The 22,408-nt window shown below is 46.9% G+C and overlaps 2 protein-coding genes across 4 annotated transcripts in view; both read right to left on the bottom strand.

The window, feature by feature from the left end:
- Nucleotides 1-2,336: 2,336 nt before the first annotated feature.
- Nucleotides 2,337-20,497, bottom strand: Mapk1ip1l (mitogen-activated protein kinase 1 interacting protein 1 like). 3 transcript variants are annotated; one of them, XM_063247952.1, is made up of 4 exons: nucleotides 20,374-20,497; nucleotides 8,471-8,492; nucleotides 7,071-7,778; nucleotides 2,337-5,923 (listed from the first exon to the last, which is right to left on the bottom strand). In XM_063247952.1, the coding sequence occupies exons 2-4, from the start codon at nucleotides 8,486-8,488 to the stop codon at nucleotides 5,912-5,914; spliced, it is 738 nt and encodes a 245-aa protein (XP_063104022.1). In that variant the 5' UTR covers nucleotides 8,489-8,492; nucleotides 20,374-20,497; the 3' UTR covers nucleotides 2,337-5,911. The 3 variants fall into 3 exon arrangements, with proteins under 3 accessions (XP_063104022.1, XP_003471801.2, XP_063104019.1); XM_003471753.5 differs by lacking the exon at nucleotides 20,374-20,497 and adding an exon at nucleotides 13,889-14,032; XM_063247949.1 differs by lacking the exon at nucleotides 20,374-20,497 and adding an exon at nucleotides 13,445-13,844.
- The window catches only part of Socs4 (suppressor of cytokine signaling 4), an 18,676-nt gene continuing 12,050 nt past the window's right edge, over nucleotides 15,783-22,408 (bottom strand). Inside the window, exon 2 of the mRNA XM_003471839.5 lies at nucleotides 15,783-21,735. Within this exon, the coding sequence (XP_003471887.1) occupies nucleotides 20,335-21,642 (1,308 nt within the window). The 5' untranslated portion in view covers nucleotides 21,643-21,735 and the 3' untranslated portion in view covers nucleotides 15,783-20,334. The remainder of the gene's footprint in view (nucleotides 21,736-22,408) is intronic.

The following is a 22,408-nucleotide window of genomic DNA, read 5'->3' as shown; positions in this document are numbered from 1 at the left end:
GGAGAGGGGGGCTGCAGGATGGGACTGAGCAACAGCAGAGACCTCTGCCCTCAGCGCAGCGTGCTCTGGCCAGTTTAAAACAAGAACTGCGCCCCCCCCTTCCTGTCCATCTGGCTGCCCACCCGCTGTGAACAGAGCCCTCCTCTGTGTGCAGTGGCACCTCTGGGCCTGGCCTCTCCTTCATTGGACAATCGATGCTGCCCCTCACCGCTCCCCACACAAAGGTCCCAAACCCACAGCCTATGCTGACCCAGGGCTTTGACCACCCTGCTTCTGGGATTGTGATGACTCAGGTGCGGGTCACACCCAGGACTTTAATCCCCGCTGCACCCCATGCGGGAGCTGTGCTCTCTCCAACCACCCCGCCTTGGTGTCATCAACTATAAATGAGGGCAAACAAATGTCTTAGCTGGGTGTGGTGCCTCAGGCCTTGGTCCCAGCCCTTAGGAGGCTGAGGCAGGAGGATTGCTGCCAGGGAGACTGTCTCAAAATACTAACAAAGAAAAAAAAAAACACACTAATAAAGAGGCTGCTCTTTAAATCTACTTACCTCCCTGAAGGCATGCACCATTACACAACATGAGATCCAATGCAAAACACAACCACAGCAAGAACATCTCGGTTTCCTTTTTCTTATCTGATGCTCACAGGCAAGTGCGGCTTGGTGCCTTGGGCAGCCCAGGACTCTTGAGGACATGTGACAACTTAAGCAAACCTCAGTTTGGAGACATGGACATCAACAAGACCCCTCCACTCATTTTTTGAGATAGTCTCACTGATATAGCCCAGGCTGGCCTCGAATCATGGGGACGCTTCTGCCTCAGCCTCCCTAAAGCTAGAATTTATAGGCATGTTTTTTTTTTTTTTTTTTTTTGGAATAAGGACTCATATTTAGGACCTCAGTCCTGCCAGATAGGTGCTGTGCCACTGAGCTGAATTCCCAGCCCTTCACTCCACTCCTGATGAGGAGCGTACAGCTGCTCTAGAGAAAGTGAGACCGCCCTAACCCCTGCTTATTTGCTTCTTTCCGGCTCAATTTGTATGAATATGAGACTGGGTTTGAATGCATGGGAACAAACTAGGGGAGGCCTCATCTCTTCGGGCCTTGGGATCCCACTGATATCTTACTCGAAGTGAACTATCGGTTAGGGTTTGGAGTCACCTTACACACCAGCTGTGAGCAGATGGATGCCTGGGCCAAGAGACTCAGGTGTGCTCAGGGCTCGGGCAATGCACAAAGGCCAGCAGACAAAACCCCACTGGACCTGCTCAGGAAAGGGCTTTCGATTTCCATTTCTTACCTTCATGTTAGGGAGGTGCTTGGAGAAGATAGGGATGTGACCTCAACTACAATTTTAAAATTCACAGTTCCGTAGTGCTCAATTATAAGGGAAAAAGGAAAAAACCTCTTCCAACAGTAGAATTACTGCAGGTTAACTTATTTTTGTTTGAGACAGGGTCTAGCTGTATGGTCCAGCCTAGCCTCAAACTTCCAAGGTAGCCCAAATTGGGCTCCTGCGTCAGCCTCGAGGGCTGGGAATGTAGGTGTGTACCGCCATGCTGGCATCCAAACCTTCTTAGCCTCACTGTCCTGGAGTTCTGGGAAAGGCCAGAGAACTCAAATTGCAAAGGAAGCAGTCAGCAACCGCAGGCTGGATTCCACCCACCCTGAAAGTGCAGCAGCTGGGGCCAAAGCAGTTGCAGTTCATCACAGAAGCTGGGGTGAGGGCAGAGGGGTGGGCGGACTGCACACCTGCAGGTGATTGGTTAATGCAGTCTCACCTTGCAGGGAGAGGCAACCATCCTACCAGACACCACACTGCCCAACGGGTGCCCCTGGAAGGGCTCTTTCTAGGCACCCTATTTCAATTTCTTAGTGAATGTCAGTCACACACAAGGAGGTATTACAGGTCCTTTTCTTATTTTTATGTTTCCAGATATGGACTCACTATGCAGTTTCAGCTGGTCTTGAATTCCCTATGTGCTCCAGGCTGGACCTGAAGTCGTGTCAACCCTCCTGCCTCAGCCTTAGTGCTGGATTACAGGCATGTGCCAACACACCTGGCTCCTTTGTTTTCTTTATGACCCAATGTTTGAAGTAATGAGTAATGAGGCTCTGGACTTGCCTTAGAAAGCCCAGAATTGAGCTGGGCGTGGTGGTGCATGCCTATAATCCCAGCACTTGGGAGGCTGAGGCAGGAGAACAGTCACGAGTTTGAGGCCAGCCTGAAACAGCAAGACTGTTTCAAAGAAACCAAACCAAATCAAACTAAACCAAACCAAAATGAAAGCCCACAACTGGTCTGGTGAACAAAATACATGGCAAAACCACGAAACCATGAAAATACATTTTTAAAAAAAGCTTTCAGGTGGAGTACACAAAAGCAAACAAGTTTATCTTCAAAAATATCAAGTATGACATCTATAGTCTGTTCCTAATTATAATGACTTCTTAAAGCAACACTTGTCTTTGTTTACAAATACAGCAGCAGGTAATAAACCTAACATGGCAAAGTTGCCTTACAGTTCATAATACAAACAAGTGGGTCTCCAATCCAATCATTTCTGGCAGTGTAGCTTAAAATGCATAGACGGTTACATACATTAAATCTGTTATCATTAAGTCAATGAAAAACAAAATCACAACTTCCAGAAATTAAAAAAAAAAAATTTATGAAACTGTTATAATAACAGAGCACACATAAGAAGTCTGCTGTGATCCCCAACCCGTAGATGGCAAGGCCCAGGCCACCAGCACACCGCTGGTGGGGGTGGGGTGGGAGGGGTGGGTGGTGGTGGTGGTAACAGCCCACTCTTCTGCTGGTCCGCGTGGACAGTTGCTTACTGTGAGCTCAGAAATCTGGGCCCGTGTGCCTGGCTGCTCCCGTCCCTGTCCTCGACAGGCCTCTCTACCTCGCACCCGCTGAGTGAGGTCCTCAGTGTCCCCATAGCCAGAGGCGGGCGTTTTTACTGCAGCGGTGGCTCCGTTTCCGCTTCTGGTGTGGGCAGCATTCTGAGCAGGAGGGAGGGGCCGCGGTCACACTGCTTTGCCGAGCTGAGTATCACAGCAGTTTCCAGGGAGTTCCGGGTGCTCAGCTGGTCTGTGGTTAACCCGCGGAGCGTGCAGCACTGCCCGCTTGCGAGGCCACGGTGTCTCGGGCAACCGCCTCCTGGAAAGGGTTCGCATCCGTGGTGCCCAGCCTCGCTTCCTCTGCTTGGCTCTCCAGGAAAGGGATGGCACAGCACTGGCCAGCTAAGCCAGGAGCTCCTGGGGACCTGACCTGCCCCAGGACTGTGCTGTCACCGTGCTCAACAGGGGCCACAGGTGCCACAGCGGATTCCTTTTCATCTTGAGAAGTGTGAATGGGGACTTGGTGACTACGCTTCACTTTCACCTGCATGGTCACTTTGGGGTTCAACACTTCAAAACCTAAGAACCTAACCTGAGAAACACGGGTGATCTCAACCACTCGAACACCCTGATGTCAGAACAGTCATCTGAAGACTGAACAGAGCGGCCAACGTGCTTCTCACAAGCCAATCACAGCCCAGTGTGGCTCCTTTGGAAATGGGGGCTTTCCTGGATGCATTGTCCCATCTATCCACTGACACTTGCTTTTGACTTTACGCTGCAAATAAACACACTTTTGGGCTCAGAGGGGCTGTAAGGTCTGGGATGGTCTCCGCCAGCCTGACCCCAGGCTACAGGGCGGGCAGGAAGCTAAGCGCAGGGGCCAGCAGGTGTCAGCACAAGCCCCAAGGCCAATGGCTCATGTGGCAGTTAATGGGCAAAGGCTGGGTGGTTCAGGTCACCAGCCAAGTCACTCTGCATGCCTGGCTGGAACTTCTCAAATCTTGGGTTTATAAATCCTTTGGCACAAAGATTTTTTCCTGTTATCAATGGATTCCTTGATTATGGATCCCCACACCTTCTACCTCCCCTTTTCTGTGTCCTCAGTGTTACACTAAATCCTGCATCTGAAGCCAGAGAGGCTAACATACCCCAAGGCAGGGCAGTCATGACCCACAGAGCCTCTCCCCTGCCGTCTTCCCTACCCTCCTACCCTCCAGCTAACGGGCGTTCTGACAGTAACAGGTAATCTAAGCTGCGTGGGAGCCCTCAGGTTACCTGTCCTGAGACAGGCAGCTGCTGACCCCAGCTCCGGGTGTCACCAACAGCTACCACCTGTCCTTGCGAAGTGAAAGGAACCCATCCAATTCTGCACTGTGTAAGACCTGCCGAAGGACATTTCACTGTGGGAATGACCGAAGCGAGTCTCCACATTGGTCCCTTCTGAAAGCTTGGATCTCTCCTCTACTTGAAAGAAGCGAGGCCTGAGTGCATGCTAAGTGTCCCTCTCACAGGTGGCCATCTCACCCTCTTAAAAGGAGGCAGCTGTCACACCACTGTATGGGCAGCAACTGCTATTTTAATCTTAGGAGAAGTGAACCACGGGACATCTTATTTCAGAATAAAAACATCTTCAGCATAAATGTTTTCTTATAGCTATCTGGAAATTTCACAATACTTTCAAGGACCCAATGGATACATTCATGGTTTCAACATTCAATTTGATGAAACAAGGTCAAGTCCATCACAAATCTAGACTGACTCTGAGGCAGGTGCTGGAAAGCTAACCAGGTGGTACTGCAGTTAGAAACAGCATCGACTGCTCAAGCCACACAGTGACACTGCCTAAGCCCAGCGTGGGAACCTACAGCTTACTGTTTTCAGTGTTAGAACTCTGGATGATCTTTTCAAAGATGATCTATTTATCTGCCTGTCAACAAAGAACCGAACTGTCAGCCAGAAACACTACGAACAGATTTTGGAAACCATGCAAGGACAGTGCTATTGCTTACCCAGACTCTTCTTGCACAAAGAGGGTGCCAGGCCTGACTCACTCGGGTCACTCTAAGCATGGCCGCTCTGTAATAACAGGGCCCGAGAGCGCCCCAGCTTCCGGGCCAGGGAGACCTGGTGAGGGTGGGAGGCCGCAGGTAAGGCCTGGCACAAGGTCCACTTCAGGTCGGGCAAGAACGAAAAGCAATTCCTAGGGCTTGTTTACGGTTTACAACAAAAGACAAAATTCTTTCTTTGAGCTCACCCCAAAGTAATACACGCTTCGCCATCCACTGCACAGCGTAGCATGGTTCTCTAAGAAGGCAGTAATGTACATTGGCTGGCGTTAAAGGGGGAAGTCAGGACGGACAGGGAGCCCCGAGACAGGGCACTTACTTGGCATGTGCAAGGCCCTGGATTTGGTCACCAGCACCGAGCAGAGTTTTCATAAATGGCACATTTTTGCGACCCACATGGCATAAACGAAACGCAGGTTTTTACAAACTGCTCCAAGATAAGAACGAACAGTTGCTAATAAACCTGACATTTGACAACCAGTTTTAAAAGGTATATCCAAAATATAACCCAAAGAGGACTAGTTATTCACCTTATAGACAGAGCAGCTCAAAATGCTGAGACACATCATGTGTTTAGAATAAAATGTGATTGTTTTCATAATTATTTATGGAGGAAGAGGTTATAGAAAAATACCTAGAATCTACAATTCAATGGCAAATTACTTCAACAATAATCCCTATTTTACATTTTAAGTGTATAGTTATAATTTAAACAAATTTTAGCAAATAGCTATTCAATATAATCACTTTAACTTTCCACAAAAACCAAATAAAAATCACATCTGCTTGATTTACTGCTATGTTTACATCTGATTGTATCCGTTCGATGCACTACATGTCCAAGTACGGGGCAGGCATCTTCGGAGAGGCGGACCTGGTCTTCCACAAATGCCTTCTGAGAACAGTGAGATGGGAAGCTTTTATACACGCATTCGTGAGTACACGCACGCACTTCCAAAAGCAAAGCTTTGTCTCTTCTTCCATTGTTAACCTAATGGTAGGACTGCAATAGAGAAAGAAATCAACGGCAAGACTTTGTAAATGGAATTTAACTCCTCACTGTGGTTTAAAAGAAGTGCTGATTCCTAATCCAAACAGCAAGTTATTTCATTTATTTTGGTATACACTTTGCAAACAAAAACAATAAAGAATAACAAAATAAAAATAAAATCTTTTTTTGAGGCAGGGTCTTGCTACGCAGTTCAGGTTGGCAGTGAATTTACTATATAGCCCAATTGGCCTTGAACTAGCTGTGATCCTCCTGTCTCAGCCTCCCAAATGCTAAGGATTACAGGCAAATACCACCACTCCCAGCAAAAAAATTTTTTTTAGAGAACAGACATATAAACAATTTATAATAACAAGGTTTTAGGGATCCTTTCAGGTTGTTTTTCCTTAAAACTGCTGTAGATTAGCTTTTTTTTTTTTTAATCAGTACCGGGGATCGAACTCACGACTGCCTGCTTACAAGGCAGGTGCTTATGCCACTGAGCTAAATCCCCAGCCCCTAGATTAGCTTCTTAACTCTTAGAGTTAACAGATCTTTTCGGCTAAGCAGAAGTGCTGACTGTGTTTACACATGTACTTAGCTTTCCTAAGAAGCTTTTCTAATCTGTTACAGCATTGCAGACAGGCGCCTCAACCTAACTGTCCATCCGACTCCAGCTGTGGGGACAGAGCGCATGACTCCTAAAGGGGCCATCAAGAATAGCAGTGCAAGGCAGCCCAAGGCTGCCAAGAATGTAACAAAACTGCAGCTGGGCAGCAGCTGGGAGGCTCGCTGCAAAGGGCCTCTGGAAATCTCCATCACCCTCACAGGCAGAGACTGCCTTCTACTGACCTGTGTGTCACTGTGATGCCCTAATCAGATGTATTAGAAAACTCACAGGAATGGAAAAACCAGGGACTCGCACCTCCCGGAAGGCCTCAGGCCACCGTCCAGGTCCAATCTCTACTGCATAGGCTTGGGATCCTGGGAAATTCTCCCTTCTGTACTCAGTACCAGGAACACCTCTGCTCTCATACTTTTAAATGCTGTTCCTCAAGTCTGCAAGCTCATACACCCCCACTCCTAGCAGCTTCCTAACCTTCTGTCCAGAATGGGGGAGGGGACAGGCTCAGCTGCCCAGCAGAGGTAACAAGTGACTTACGTGGGGGCCGCCAGGCAGCGGTGGAGCACCAGAAGGTCCCGAAGGCACTTGGTAAGGATTATTCGGGGTAGGGTAGAGTCCAGGCGTGGGGTACGAGCCTGCAGGCCCGGGGTATGGGGCAGGTGGTCCCCAGGCCCCGGGTGGCACAGTGCCCCAGGGCACGGGAGGTGGTGCTGTGCCTGGCGCCTGGGGGGGAGGTGTGGGATACGGCCCTGGGGAAGGGTAGGGCATACCAGGAGTTGGGTATTGCGCTCCCATGCCTGGCGCCCAAGACCCAGAAGACATGGAGCCCCACGGCCCCAGGGGCCCTGCGGTGGCTGGGTCTGGGGGTGCACCATAGGGCCGGGGGAGCTCAGGGAAGGGCACATTTGGTGTGGAGTACGGCCCCGTGGGGCCTGGGCCTGGCACTGTGGGGGTGGAGTAAGGACCCCCAGGTGGGGGACATGAGGGTCCAGAGGGCGGAAAAGGCGCAGGGGGGCCTGGGGGTGGCCCGGCAGGCGGTGCAGATGGGTACATTCCTGGGGGCGCAGCTCCAAAAGGCACGGTGGATGGCGTCGCGCTTGGCGGGGGTCCAGCCGGCAGGGAAGCAGGGGCGCTGGGGCTGTTCCAGGGGCTGGAGCTGGCCCAGCCCTGGGTGGCTTGGCTGGATTTCGAGCTGCTCACGGCCGAGGTTTTGGCGGGGGAGGGATCGGGGAGCGCATCTGCCAACTGCAAGACAAGAGGTGTTTCGCCTGTCTCACCGCCCCCCCGCAGGGGGCGCGTTCATAGGAGGCCTCGGCCTAAGCGCTGGGTGCACAGGGCAGTCGCTGGGATTAGGGTTAGGGTAGAAGCACAGTGCCTCTGCACACACATCCACAACCCTGTGGCGCGATCTCTGTAGGCAGGATCGAGTGCGTGCAGGAACCGGGAGCAGCTTCTGGTCAGCTCGGAATCTGAGGCAGGCCTGCAGGTTCGGCAAGGCCCGCACCTGAGCCGCCGCATTCTGAGGTTGGGGCTTGCTGACCCGTGGCACTCCACGCGGAGCCGTGTGGATTATTATAGCTATAATGTAAGCCAGGGTCACACTGACACTGTTCATTTCAAGCTTCTCATGTACTTCCAGGTACATTTTCTAATATGCTCCCTCTATATAAGTAAAGGAAAACCATCTATCAAAATTGCATGTTCCCCAAATCCAGGCACCACAAAAAGCATCTTTTTAAATTGTAAGACTTGGAAAAATAAATAAATAAATAAGATAAGACTTGGAAGGAGCTGGGGTGCGGCTCAATGGTAGACCATTGTTTAGCATGCACAGGGTCCTGAGTTTGATCCCCAGTACCGCAAAAACATGAGTGGCCTACCGACAGGGCTGTTCTTCAAAAATAAAACTTTCATCAAGGATAAAAATATTAACTTACCGAAAAGTCATCAGACATCTTCCTAAAGAAAGAAAGAAAATTTCAAAATGAGTATTTAGTACTTCTGATAAACTCCTAAAGGGGCTTTCAGGCATACAACTTTTTCAATTAAAGGGCTCTGCATCATTTATGTCACCTTTCCACAGAAGCGGATAGAGCTCCTCCATTGTCATCCTTTTTTAATGGCTGCACATCAGGTAAAAATGACTCCGTACCTACCCATTGGTTCTCACTGTGTGGTCTTAAATCTTTAGGCTCAACTGACCTTCCTGCTTCAGCCTCCCTAGTAGCTGATACTACAAGCGTGTGCCAAAAGCTCAGGCTGATGTAGACTTTATTCTACAGGGGTTTTGGGAACAGTATAGGTTGTTTTAAGCAGTGTAGCACAAACATCTCTGAATACTTCTCTTTTTCTGGAAAAGGGCCTGGAAGTGGAATTCCAAGGCCACGAGCTAACCTAAAATCCACCTGAGAAGCCCAGGCCAGTTTACACTCACATTTTCATCCTTCTCCTGTGTATCTGCTGACATCCCTGAACTACCTTTCACAGGTTTTGTTTATTTTGGCGCTGGCAACCGAATCCTGGGCTTTGGGCAGCACCAACCACTGGGCTGCAGGGCCAGGCCTGTCAATTTCAGGTACATGCTTAGGAACCCCTGGGCATTCTCTGAGGAACAGGACATGCACATGTGGCATCGCCATCATGTTTACTCCCTCCCACCCTGCTCTCTCCCTCTTTACCTAGGGCCCTCCCTCCTCGACTGCTCCTTCCTTACACTCTAGGCTTCTCAGGCAAGAGTAACCCTTGTGGATCTTTATGTTAAAGCAGAGGAGCAACGAAGTGCAGCGGTCTTTCTGTCTGACAGTGGCGCCCATCCCCAAGCTCCTGCAAGGCACCCATTTTCCTTGCTCCTGAACGTTTACTGCTGCCCTCTCCACTCACTATCCAGCATCAGTTGGTGAGTCCTTTGACATTTACACAAGAGGGAGACAGCAGCTGCTCTTCGGCCCTTGCTCACTACTCCGCAGTGCTCACTTCTGCCCTTCACTGCTTTGGAAGACACCAAGGAACCACCCTATTATTGGTCAAAACTTATCTTCCCAAATTCCCCTTTTAAACTGTTACAGTTCTTAGAGGGTCTTTTTTGGTACTAAGAGGTTTAAATTTTGTGCAACTTATTAATTTTCCCTACATGATGCTTCTGGATTTTGTGATGTAGGCTTCGCCATGCCAAGATTTTCTAAAACACTGCTTTGTTTTCTTGTAGCATATTTACGTTTGCACTATTTAAATCATATTGCGTGTTTCCCATGATGCAAGTTCGGTTCTCACCAGGTTTTGCAGCTGGAGAAAGGGAAGTGAAGTAAGTTACTGGGCCTGCAGTCTTAGGAGTGACAGGCGGGGCAGGGGTTCGCACCTAGCCACACACCAGTTACTGCGACTGTGGGCTGCATCCTTCAAACCCCTCTGCACTGTGGCACCTCTGTTTCATCCCGGTCTCTTATATTGTAAGTAAGTATTCCAGCACTTGGGAGGCTAAGACAGAAGGGCTGACAGTGAGTCTGAGGCCAGTCTGGGCTAGTAGGGAGTTCCAGGGCAGCCTACATTTCAAAGCGAGACTCTACCAAAAAAACAAAAACAGAAACAGAAACTTTCAGTATCTAGTGAGGCAACCTCAGTTTTTCTTTTGACTTAGTGAACTGAGCCATCTTTGACTACTTAAACATTTAATTTACAGCTATGTTTTATTAAGAGGAATAGGGCCAGGGACATAGCTCAGTGGCACAGCACCTGCCTGGCAAATGCAAGGTTATGAGCTTGGATTCCTAGTACCACAAAAAAAAAAAAAAAAAAAAAAAAGAGGAATAACATAGGAAAAGAACATAAACCCTAGGTCACTCCTGCTATATCCTTGCTTCTTATTCAAACTATAAAAGCACATCTTAAATGCACAGGTGATATAATTACCTCTTCATTCCAATATTGAGGCTTCAGTGGTACTCTTAATACATGCTAAATTAAGGTGTGTTATGTATGTATACCGACTCCCTGAGATGAATGTAACCATTATGTATTGCAAACACACTAATAAATGTTTTAAAAAATTTTATGAAAAAGGATTAATGCTAGAAGAAACTACCGATGCATGGTCAGTTTTAAAGTCCATGGGATGACTGACTGTATTTGTCACACAGGGCAAGCCTCTCTGAAACAGAAAACTGTTCTGTACCAAAGTTCCCATTAATTCCAGAGCATTCTATCAGCGACCCAGGCACTTTCATGTGGCCTGCCCGCTCAGTTTTCAGAATTACTCTGCTCCCTCGAGGCGCTTAAAAAACATATACATGATATTCAGTTAAGTCAGGAGATTTGGAAATAATTCTACATATTCATCTGATTCATTACTCTGCTCTTAAAAGTTTTAACTTCAAAAAGGGTGGAAGATAAACCATTCCACTTGGCTGTTAGTGCATCTGAAAAAGGTTAATCACCAGTGCTTCAAGAGCCAAGTTGCAAAATGAATGCAGAGACATCTAGGCTGCTTAAAAACCTTTTTCAAAACATTTCAAAAGTATGCTAATTAATAAGATGAGGCCAAGGTAACCCTTAACTTGTTCAAAACTTGGGCTGGGGATTTAGCTCAGCGACATAAGCGCCTGTCTTGCAAACAGGCAGTCGTGAATTCAATCCCTGGTACCGATAAAAAGGAAAAAGACAAAAAAAAAAAAATCTTGATACACTTGTCCAAAGCTTTTATAATCAAAAAGTGTTTCCATTTTTTTCAACATTCAAGAACTATTTGCAAAACTTTCCATTATAGCTTTATGGTACATTCTATTTATCATCCAGAAAAATTAATTTTCTGAGCTGCAAGAATTTTTTTTTTTTTTTGGTATGAGGATGGAACTCATGACCTCAGGCACTGTGCTGCTGAGCTAGTCCCCGAGTCCCAAGAATAGTTATTTTTAATTACTGGTATTGGTGAGTGTATTCGGGCCAATTCTGAGACAGACAGAGAGGGCCTTGCTAAAATAAGCCACTTGGCTGTCTGGCTATCAACTTCCCAGAGGGCCAGGATCAGAGGCATCACTGCTAAGCACAGCTAAGAATAACAATTTTAAGCCAGAGGACAAAATTTTTGACCTACACTACACAACGGTGTCTCAGTAATTCCTATGGCCTTCAGAGGCAGGAGGACACAGTGCCGCAGGGAACGTATGAGAGCTGGGCTCCCTGTGTGTCAGTAACCACAGATGCCGCTCCAGGACTCCAGGAATCGGCCAGTTATAAACTCTTGCTACCTCACAGAGAACTAATAAGCAAACAGTAAAGTGCCAGACACACATCTGTTAAGAGAAACTAAGACAGCCTGGACATTTGTGATTTGCTTAGTAAAGGGGACGAGGATGGTACCTATGGAAGACAAATTCTCCGTCAGAAACAGGCAAGAGTTAGTATTGGCTCCTATATCAGAGGACATTCTGTTTTTTTGTAATACTGAGTTAACTGAAGAAACTGGGACACAAAGTTTCAGAAATTTAAAATCCTCAGTAACACCTTTAACATTTACTGAGACAATCACTGGAGCACATGTGCCAGGCAGTGCTGGGCTACGGGACACTAGCAAGATGGGAGGGACATTCCTGAGAGATGGTGTCTCTGATCTAGGAAACAAAACCAGGGAGCAGCTGGCGGGACAAGGACAACTTTGGAGAAGCTGGGAGGGAGGTCTGCCTAGCAGTGGGGAAGCATAAGCAGTTGGAAAATGCAGAGAAAAGAAAGTGATAGTAACATTTTATCAGAGAAACCCAAAAGATTGGAATCACTTGGCTTAACAGCCTAGCTGGTGAATTTCTTCAGTGACATATAAAGAGCCAGTAATGTTGAATGCGGACCCAAGGGAACCTCTACTCCATCGAGCTCTTCATATAGTGCTTGGAGATGAGTGGGCAGGCAACAAATACTGAATTCTCCTCTCTTCTTTTGTATATGGGCATATAAAATTCAGCTCAGACTGGCTAGGTAAAACTGCAGCTCCTTACTGGCTGGCTAGACTCAGGACCAGCCTGACTCTCCAAGGCTCAAAAGGTAAAGACCAGTAGAATGCACCTCCCAGATTTGCTTAAACAACTCTCAAATCACAGCGTGGCTTTGAGTAACAAACACATTTCACAACCTCTGTAATGGATCCATCTGCCATTTCAATTCAGAAGCCCCTCAAAAGAAACTTTCCCAAATTTGGCACACAATTCTGGTGGCAAAATCTGACCTGAAGCTATTTATTGTTTTTATCAATCCCCACTTAGAGATAATATACAAATCTATGGCTGCAGAGTTTTCTCTTTCCTAGGTACTGAGGACAGGACGTTAGGGCCTTCCTCACCCGTGCCAGACTCTTCCCGAGTTACAGGCCGAAACCCAAACTCTGGAGCTGCCACCTATCCCTTACATAAAATACAAATTCCTGGCCTGGCGCGATAATGCCTGCCTGTAATCCCAGCACTCGGGAGGCTGAGGCAGGAGGATGTCTATTGAAATCTTTCTCAACTACAGAGAGACCTATTCCTCCTGGAAAATGGAAAAGAACTTTCCAACACGCGCAACTCAAAACCGTTTCTGGAGCAAATCAGTGTTGAACAGTGGACTCAAAGAGATATGAGCAACAACCGAAATTTCTATTTTTCCCCGCTCCCGTTCAGTAGTACTGCTGAACAAAGAACTCACGAGCCGTTTCTACACCTAAGCCTGTAGTCAGAACTCGAGAAATCAAAACCTTTATCACCATCAGCTGTCCAAGTGTGTATTTTTCTAGTAGTGGGATGCACTACTGCATGTTTTTTTTCAGTGGAACCTGGTTTGATACTGCCACACTGGAAGAATCCTGTTAAAAGCACTACTGTAGGACAGGGTTCGGCGGTCTGGAGGTCCCCGCTCGGTCCTGAAAGAAGATCGGAGACCGAGCAGGCACCCACCGCCTCGATGAGCAGCTTTTCTAGCTGTCACGAGCCCGTGACCTGCAGCGCCGTCTCATAAGGATCGATCTGGGATCTTCTCTCCTCCTGTGAGAAATTAATGAATGGGGCGGTAGCGGCGGGGCCCGGAGATGCGGGCGGAGGCGCCCCTGGAACAAAGGCGTCGGGAATCGGCCGGAGCGAACCGGCCTCAGAGCGGGTCGGGCGCCGGCGTGGGGGAGGGGCCGCCCGCCTGACGTCAGCGTCCTCGACGCCTCAGTCCCCTCCAGGGCGAGCCGGGGCAGTAGCGCGGGAAGACGACGGCAGCAGCGGCCCGGCCCCCGGGAGCTCACGGCCCGCGCTCGCCTGAGTCCCGGAGCCTCGCCCGCGTCGCTGCCCCCGATCGGCCGACCCCACGCACCCGTGCCCAGCCCTGGATACCCCTCAGCACAGCGGCGGCCTCACCTGGCAAGATCCGAGCGCAGCGACGGCGACGAGCCCCAGGCAGATGGATGCGTGAGCGGCGGGCGCAGCCTGACTGACGGGAGCGCGGCACAAGCAGCGCGCCCTCCTCCTGGCGCCGGAACCGGAAGTGCTGGGCGCTAAGCCCCGCCTCTTCTGGGCGGTACTCGCCCTCCGAAGGCTATGCTTGCGTGCCCCCAGCTGGATCCCTGCGGGACTGCGCCCCCGCGGCGGCCGAAAACTTCCAGAGGCTCTCGGAGTCGGGCCGGTGTGGAGGACACCCTAGCGGCTGCCGAAGGCGTCCCCGGCTGTCTGGTGACACTGCTCACTTGCTGGCTTCAGGGGGCACGTTCTAGATTCCCTCTGCCTGCGGCTTTTACTGCCAAGCCCCCGAGCTGGGCCAGTTTGGATGCGAAACCCAGGCGCTGAGGCAAAACTGAGCGGACCTAGAAAGTCAGTGCGGGAATGGAAAGACGTTTGCAGGAACGCAGCCTTTTTCTGTGATAGGCTCTCCCTGGATTACTTAAGTGCCCAGGCTAAGGCGGGTCTGCAGCTCGTTAGGGTGTTTCCTTATCTACTGAAGCTCGAACCCAGGATCCCGCGTGGGCTGAGCAGCCCCAGCTCACATCTACCATGTCAGGCCAGGATAATTGGGTTTTTTTGTTTTTGTTTTTTGTCTTTTTCATTTTTATCGGTACCGGGGATCAAACTCACGACCGCCTGCTTGCAAGGCAGGTGCTTATGCTGCTGAGCTAAATCCCCAGCCCCTAGGCCAGGATAATTGTTGACACATGACCCCAGCTCTCAAGGTACTGCTAGCTAGTAACTGATGATGTCAAAGTTATACAGCCTAATCCGGATGTGGTAGCATATGCCATAAGCCCAGCACTTGGGGAGGCTGAGGCAGGACCACCGCTGTGGGTTTAAGACTGGCCTGAACTGCTATTGTCTCAGAAAACAAAATCCTATGGCCTAATATACACACAATATACATTTTTTAAAATTAAAAAAATTTATTTTTGGTACCAGGGATCAAACTCAGGATCTCGAACTTGCCAGGCAGGTGCTTCTGCAACTGAGCTAAATCCCCAGCCATTATTACGCGTTTTAATGTACATGATATACACACGTAAGCCGTTAGCAGTCAGGGGATGGACCTTTGACTATGAATCAAAGAAACACCGAGTGCACCTCTGCCTCCTGGGATGCACAGCGCTCTCACTGGGAGGAGCAACAGAGGAACGGGGAGTGTGCAAGCCTTTCTGCAGGGAAACAGAGCTGTGGAAAATACCCATGATGTGGGAGACCCACCCATGGCTTGCAGGAGGCCATCAGCAGTGTCTTGAGTCACTGGAGCCTGAAGCAACAGGAAAAATCAATAACAAGCTCTGGCTGGATTTAAAATTTTAATATCTTATTCATAAGAATTTTTTTGTTCTGATTTTAAACATTGCATTAAATATCTTCTCTAATCTTTGGTCATAAACATTGTGTCCATCGGGACCGCCCACCTCCATGACCTGGCCCTAGGTGTCGCAGTGATGGGTAGTGGGCTGTCCCCGTGTCTGGCCCACAGTAATGGGCATGGTAGGCATCCTATCCCACTGGCCTGTCTACAGGTCACCCTGGCTTGGTAGCCATGTCCTGCCCGCCTTGCATTTTCCCAGCCTACTTTCTGCCTCTATCCCTTCTTCATCTTGTGCTCAGCCTCTGCTTCTGAAGACCCTAGGTGATATATTGGAAACAAAAGCCTTTGCTTCTGAAGACCCTAGGTGATATATCAGAAACAAAAGTGTTGAAAATTGGTGGTGTGTAATACAGGCATTTCAGTTTCTCCCTTTCGGATTCTAAGTGCAATGTATGACGTAAGGATATGTTTTTAAAACAAAACACAGACTTTGGATTTCATACATGAAGATTTAATTAAGTGAAAATTTATTCAAATTATTTAAACTTACATCCATGAAGAAATAAGAGAGGAAATCAGCTACTACTTTTGGGAAGGGGTAGATCACACTAGTCTGACAAAAATAAACGCTGTTCAAATTTGCTACTTAAACTCTGTATATTCAAGTATATGTTGTTTATACTTGGCTTATGGAAAATTTATCCGATTCTAGCAAAGTAACTTGAGTAAACTTCCTTGAGTTTTACACCATGGCTCTCAAGTCTGAAAGCTTAGATTTGATTATAAACATGGCAAACGGATTCTCTTCATTTCCTGCAAATGCAATCAACTTTTAAAATAGGTTAGGCAAATATCAGTTTTCCACGGGTCTTATAAAGGGCAGAAGACAATCACAAATGCTCAACTAACTGCAGAATCTAGGCCAGACTGAAACTGTGCTGTTATGTCCACTGTCAGATCTAGCAAGCAGCCTAGTCTAACGGGCAAGTCTGAAAACTGTGGCTTAGTACTTGACAGCAAGTACTAAGTTGCTTGTACTGGTTGTACAGCAATTATTTTCAAGTATGTTCCAAGGGTCATTCCTTCATGAAGAATGAACCTGCCGAAGTCAAGCGACAGGTATTAAAACTGTATTTTTATAGTTTGAGGGTAAAGGAAGATTTAGGATTAATATTTAAAATTCAAAAGTAAATTATAAATATGCTTTAGTCTTGAGACAGATTTCATGTATCCTAAACTCCATTCTCTTAGATTATAATCATTCATCTGTCTTTGTACCTACAGGCCAGTTTGTGTTCCCTATCTTAATATATTAGAATCCTATAGACAGACTTGGTAGTAGACCATTAAGAAAAGTCCTTTGTGCTTTCTGTTCATTCTTTAGAAATAAAAATGGAAACTGCTTATGTTAAAACAAAATTAGCATCCATTTCTCTGCCTTTTGGCTAAGACCAAGTGTAAAACAAAAACATTTCTTCCCAAAGTAGAAACATAAGGACTCCTCGCCCTAAAATCTTTTATTATTCACTTGAGCATTAAATTATCTAACCTTACACAGGCTATTTTACATTGAAACACTGAGTGATCACTGGAGTTATGTGTGCCTTCCTGTGAAAGCTGTTCCACCCAGATCAGCATATAAGCTACTCACTGGATTCTGGTTCTAGCTAAAATGACAAGGAATACTTTAAATTAAAAAGTGTAAGAGTTAGATGTCAAGGTTTGTGTTTCATAGGAAGGAAGTGCTCCATTACATGGATCTATAAAATGGTCCAAACTTCAGAGACAGGAAGTTGATAACCTGATTTATCTTAATAGCTTTGGCTCATGAATAAATGATAAAGGTTTATGTGTTTTTCTTCTAAAAAGAAATGTAATTTGTACAATGATGTAAGTCCTATTTGCCACATTTGTTTTACTTTTTAAAGGAGTCCTAATTACTACAACACTCTTTATATAATTTATAACAAGAAATCAGAACTTTCACTGAAAAGCCATTCTTTGACCACAGTTGGCCATTAGCGGAAATTCAGGAAAGTACCTAGGTCTGATCACCAAATCAATAAATCTAGCCTCAGGCTGACTAAAAGCTTCCTTTCATCTTCCTATTAGGTCTTCCTTTAAATTAAACCATTCTTTTTATGAATTATTTAGGTGAATGGCACAGTTATAGAAAGAACACATGACTCAATATAAAACGTTCAGGGAATCTAAAAGAAAATCTAGTTCAGCAATTTCAGGAATTACAGTTTGAACCACAAGTGTTTTTTGAATTAGAATAGGGGGGATGGGGTACGTCTTGAAAAGCTTTAGAAAAACTAGTGAAGCCCAGCTTCTTTCCTGATGTGCCACAGGGGGAGCTGGGTGTGTGGGCCAGACTCGGTCAGCCAGACAGCAGCTCCAAGGCTCCCCACTTGGAGCCGCTTCGGTGGAGCTGAGGATTTTATCTGGCTGTGTAGCACCAGCCCATCTCATCAGAGGCGCTACACATTTCCAGAGAGCTCAGTGCCCGCTCAGCTCTGGAATGCTGCTTTTCAAACACATTTATCACATTTTTCTTCTTGAAACTTCCTCACTTTCATTATATAGTACAAGAAATATATTTTAAGCATTTCTTATAAGCTAGGTTTTAAAGACCCATGTCTTGCAAATGCTATACTCACACACAAAACCAGAAAGGGGGTATGTAGCCTTTCTAAATTCTGATCCTTAAATGCTGATTAAAAACTAACTCCTCCCTTTCCTTCAGGATAAGTTACTCCCTTCTCAGGTCTTTATATTTCTACTTTCCAAATTTCTTAGCAAGTACCAAAGGAAAAATACAAACCATTCCAGAGTAAATGAGTCTTCCCCATTCTCATTAAAATACTGCATCTGGCAGTATTTTAAAAATGTTAACAGTTGTTAATAACTTGAATTGAAAAAAATTAAAAAGAGAAAATATATCACAAGCAATCAGTTTGAATTATATGAAAAGATAAATGTTCATATAAACATTTTACCACTATAAAAGACAACATAATTATATTTCATTTTCTTTTAAAAAACTATCCTTTAACACAATTTTCATAAGCTAGTCATCCCCTAGGTTTTTCTGTACTGATAAAAAGTTATTTTTTTAAAGAAAAGTGTTTAAAATAATTGTTTCACGGAAACAGAAAGTCTTATCAAATTCTGATAAAAAAAACTATAATTTTGGGTAGAGTCTTACCACACTATTAATTGTCTTTCACCAAAGATGGATATTTAGGAAGCTTGATACTGGTTAATAAGAGAAGATTCTCAGTGATCGACAAAAGCGCCATAGTAAGATGAGGTAGTGAGACTTTTCTGCCTGTGGGGAAGGTCTGTGTCACCCGTAGAAGTGACACCCACCCTGGCATTGGTGTCGCAATGTGCTGAGCCCCTCACCATAAGAACAGGTGCCGCTTTGGGCACTGCTCCCCTTGGAGGCTGAGCCCATGCTCGCCCAGAGACCACTGAGAACACAAAGGCTACAGGATAATGGTGATGAAGACTTTCTGGTTTCATTTTGTGACTGCTGCAAACTTCGGCAGAATTACAGGTCAGGGAAATGCTGTTTCAACACAGATAAACAGCATTTGTCCTAACTTGCAAAGGTTGAGTCAAGTTCTTCCAACCCAGGTGGAAGAAAGTTTCCTAATCTAGCTACACCATCATAAAGAAATAACTGAGTTAAAAATGCCAACTTGTACAAAGGGGCAGACAGCTTACCGGGAGAAAGCTCAGGCAATCTGTTTACACTAGTCATTGACTCTTTTAGAAGAGACAGGGTCTACTTATCAGAGACCAATGACGTTTCTGAGTGCTGCCCTGTTCTACGAAATATTATTACTTCTGTCCTACTGTTGGGTATGACATAAGCCATGTGGCTGTCAAAATGCTCTTCTATTTTGAAGCCACATTAAAGACATACATTAATTCTGAAAACAGGAAAAAATGTTTGAAAAAATATTAAGCTTTCTCAATAGTGAGCTCCATGTTTATTTCTTGAACCTTTATTCAAATCAAACCTAAAATAATTAAACACTAGTTAGGTCCTCTTTGGTTATCAGTAAAAATTTGTGTCTATTTATCAACTGCAGTTTGCGCAGGCTCTGGGTTTGTATAAAAGGCCTAATACAAGAGCAATAGTTCATAGATTAATACAGAAAACCCAGCTGCTGTAGCAACTACTAGCTACTAATAGTGTTACCATTAAAGTTCTTGGTGAGAAAGAAATAAAATTTATGTTTTAAAGATGGCTTAAAGGCTGAGAGGCAAGTACTGAGCTATGTAATAAAAGACCCTGCACAGTGGGATAAATGCATTTCCAGAAAGTCATATTCTCATTGGCCAGATTATCAAAAATTTAGTGATCTTGGCAGGGATGTGTAATCCTAGCACTCAGGAGGCTGGGGCAGGAGATTGCTATGAGTTCAAGGCCAGCCTGACCTACATAGGGAGACCCTGTCTAAACAAAACAAAACAAAAGGAAAGAAAACATCCTACAAAAAAGTTGACTTGAAATCATTTTGTTACTTTTAACATCCCTGCTAGCAAGTTAAAAAACTGAATTACATTATTATGGATGAATTTTAACACTTGACTAAAGAATTTCAAAACTCAATGAAAGGGGCTGGGAAAAGACTATTTTATGTCTAGGAATACTGATGGTTATAGATTAATGAAATACTTTACATGTAACAAAAAATATAACTATTTTAAAACGGTAATATAAGGATATTCAAATATATCTGCAATGCCTATCAAATTTCAAATATGCCCAGACCATACATAAATTAGGTAAAGAAAAAAGTTTAAGTATACAACTACATTGCAAAAACAAAAACCAAACATCTGGTTAAAAGTATCTACTAACCTCTTGGCTATAACATTACATAATTAGTAGAAGAAAAATAAACTGACTTGGAAATGTAGGGCAGAGGTTTCTTTCCTACCCCATTGCCTTTGTAGAAAGAGGCAGAGTAAAAATACAACACTGAATGAGACCGAGGCCAGCAGTCATCCTGGCCCTGCCCTAACACTGCTCTGGCGCGTCCAGGCGGAGGACTCTGACCTTGGACTTGTAGTGATACTCCTTCAGGTACAGCTTCATAGGCGCAGGGATGGGGAGCGCGTCGATGCCGTCGTAGGTTGTGCAGTTGCAGATGACTGTCCTGCAGATGTGCTGCAGGGAGAAGGGGAAAGTCCGAATGAGGGGCGTGGACAGGAGGGGCTCGAAGAACATACAGGCGCTGGGGTCCTTGTAGTGCTCCAGCAGCCCGGTGATGTCGGGGGAGTGGAAGACGCAGGGGTCGTGCGCATCGAAGCTGAAGTTATGGTTCCACTGCTCGATCCTGGCGTGCAGCGAGCGGCTGTAGCGCCGGAAGCTGACGGAGAACAGGTAGTCCTCCTGCGCCGAGTCCCGCAGCAGGAAGGTGCCCTCGGGCTTGCCCTCCAGCAAGGCCTCAGCTGCATACTTGTCCATGACGCCCCAGTAGCAGGGGTTGTTGTTGATGCGCAGCAAGTCGGGCACCAGGCAGTGCACATAGTCCACCTGGGTGTGGTACTTCGGGGGTGACTCCAGCTGCAGCAGCTCCTCGTCTGCGTCCCACTTCGGCTTGTTCCTCTTCCTGGAGCTCGTGCAAAGCGTGACCATGTCCTCGTCGGAGTCCATGTCGCTGTCCTCTACGCTGTTGCTGGACGCCAGGTTGCTCATGGAGCCGGGTGTGGCGCAGAGGTTTGGGACACCGGGCTGCGGGCAGCCGCGGGCAGCCTCAGCCATGGCCCTGGTGGGCTGCGGCAGCCTGTCTCCAGGCTCGCGCGCCGCGTGGTCTGCGCCTCCCCACTCGTCCAGCTTGGGGCTCAGGGGTGCGGTGTGCTGCTTGATGAAGTGCCACCTGAAGGCCAGGTCCGACCGCGGCGGGAAGGGGCACTTGTCCAGCATGAGCTCGCTGATGTGGATTTTCCTTCTGGCCGGAAGCCCAGGTGAGTGGCGGCTGCTGCAGTTTTTGATGGGAAAGCACTGGCCCACGGCGTCCTGCAGCTTCTGCTTCAGAGACCGGCCGAGGAAGCGGTGCCCGCAGGAGTGGTCCAGGTCCAGCTCCAGGGAGGAGCAGCTGTGCTTCCTGTCCCGCAGCGGCCGCTCGGTCCCTGTCCCCGTCGCAGCCCCGGTGCTGGTCCCGGTCCCTTCTGGTGCCCCATCGGAGCAGCTCTCGCCCTTCCTGGACCAGGACAGCTTCTTGCCGCTCCACACGTAGCCGTCCTTCCGGTCTGCGCTTCTGCTCCGGCTGGTTTTGGGCCTCACATCTACATTTTTATTACTATTTTCATTGCTTTCTGCCATCTTAAACAAATCGTCCACAAATTCCAGCAATGTTATAAATACTGTTTTTTCAATTTTTCTGACAGGAAGCTTCTGGGCACTTTCTGGATGTATCTAAAGGGGGGGAGGAGAAAAATCATTAGCTATGTGTTGTCCACTTTCCAATTAGGAGAGGAAAAGAAAAGATTACTATGTGACAAGGACTAAGATGGATGGGCCAGAAAAAGCCAAGCGTCTTCTCTTGGTCATCATTTATGCTCAAACCTGGATCATTTCTAGTTTGGAAGTATATTTTATGACCATCTCTACTCATTCATTTTTTACATTTCATAATACACCAGTGAATTTTTTCTTTTTGAGACAGGGTCTTGCTACACAGTTCAGGCTGGCCTTGGGCTCACTTTGTAGCCCGGGCTGGTCTTGAACTTGCCAATGATTCTCTTGCCTCAGCCTCCCCAGTGCTGGGATTACAGGGGTGCTCCACCACATCCAGCTTTAATCAGTGAGTTCTTTGTAAACTTCAGATCTGGTTCCTTCCTTTGCCTTGCTGCCACCCCTGCTGATTAAAAGGTAGCAGGATTCTCAGTTTTTGTGCCAGCTGGGGCTCAGGGGTTCGCGGAGCCCCCATCATGGTGGTGTTTTGCTTTTTACACAATTTTTGTGTCTTTGCCTCTTTTAAATGGTAACATACAGACCTGTAACAGCTTGGCTGGGTACAATCTGTGTCACTGAGCTGTCCTAGGACACAGTCCTATCTGGGAACTAATTGTGCCACGGTGCCTTTCTT

The sequence above is a fragment of the Cavia porcellus genome, unplaced genomic scaffold (genome assembly GCF_034190915.1).
Source record: "Cavia porcellus strain 051 isolate PalLab524CR breed Dunkin Hartley unplaced genomic scaffold, mCavPor4.1 scaffold_1, whole genome shotgun sequence".
In the NCBI taxonomy this organism is placed as follows: Eukaryota; Metazoa; Chordata; class Mammalia; order Rodentia; family Caviidae; genus Cavia; species Cavia porcellus.
Note: the sequence above shows the minus strand (reverse complement) of the source record. Positions and strands in the feature narration are given on the sequence as shown.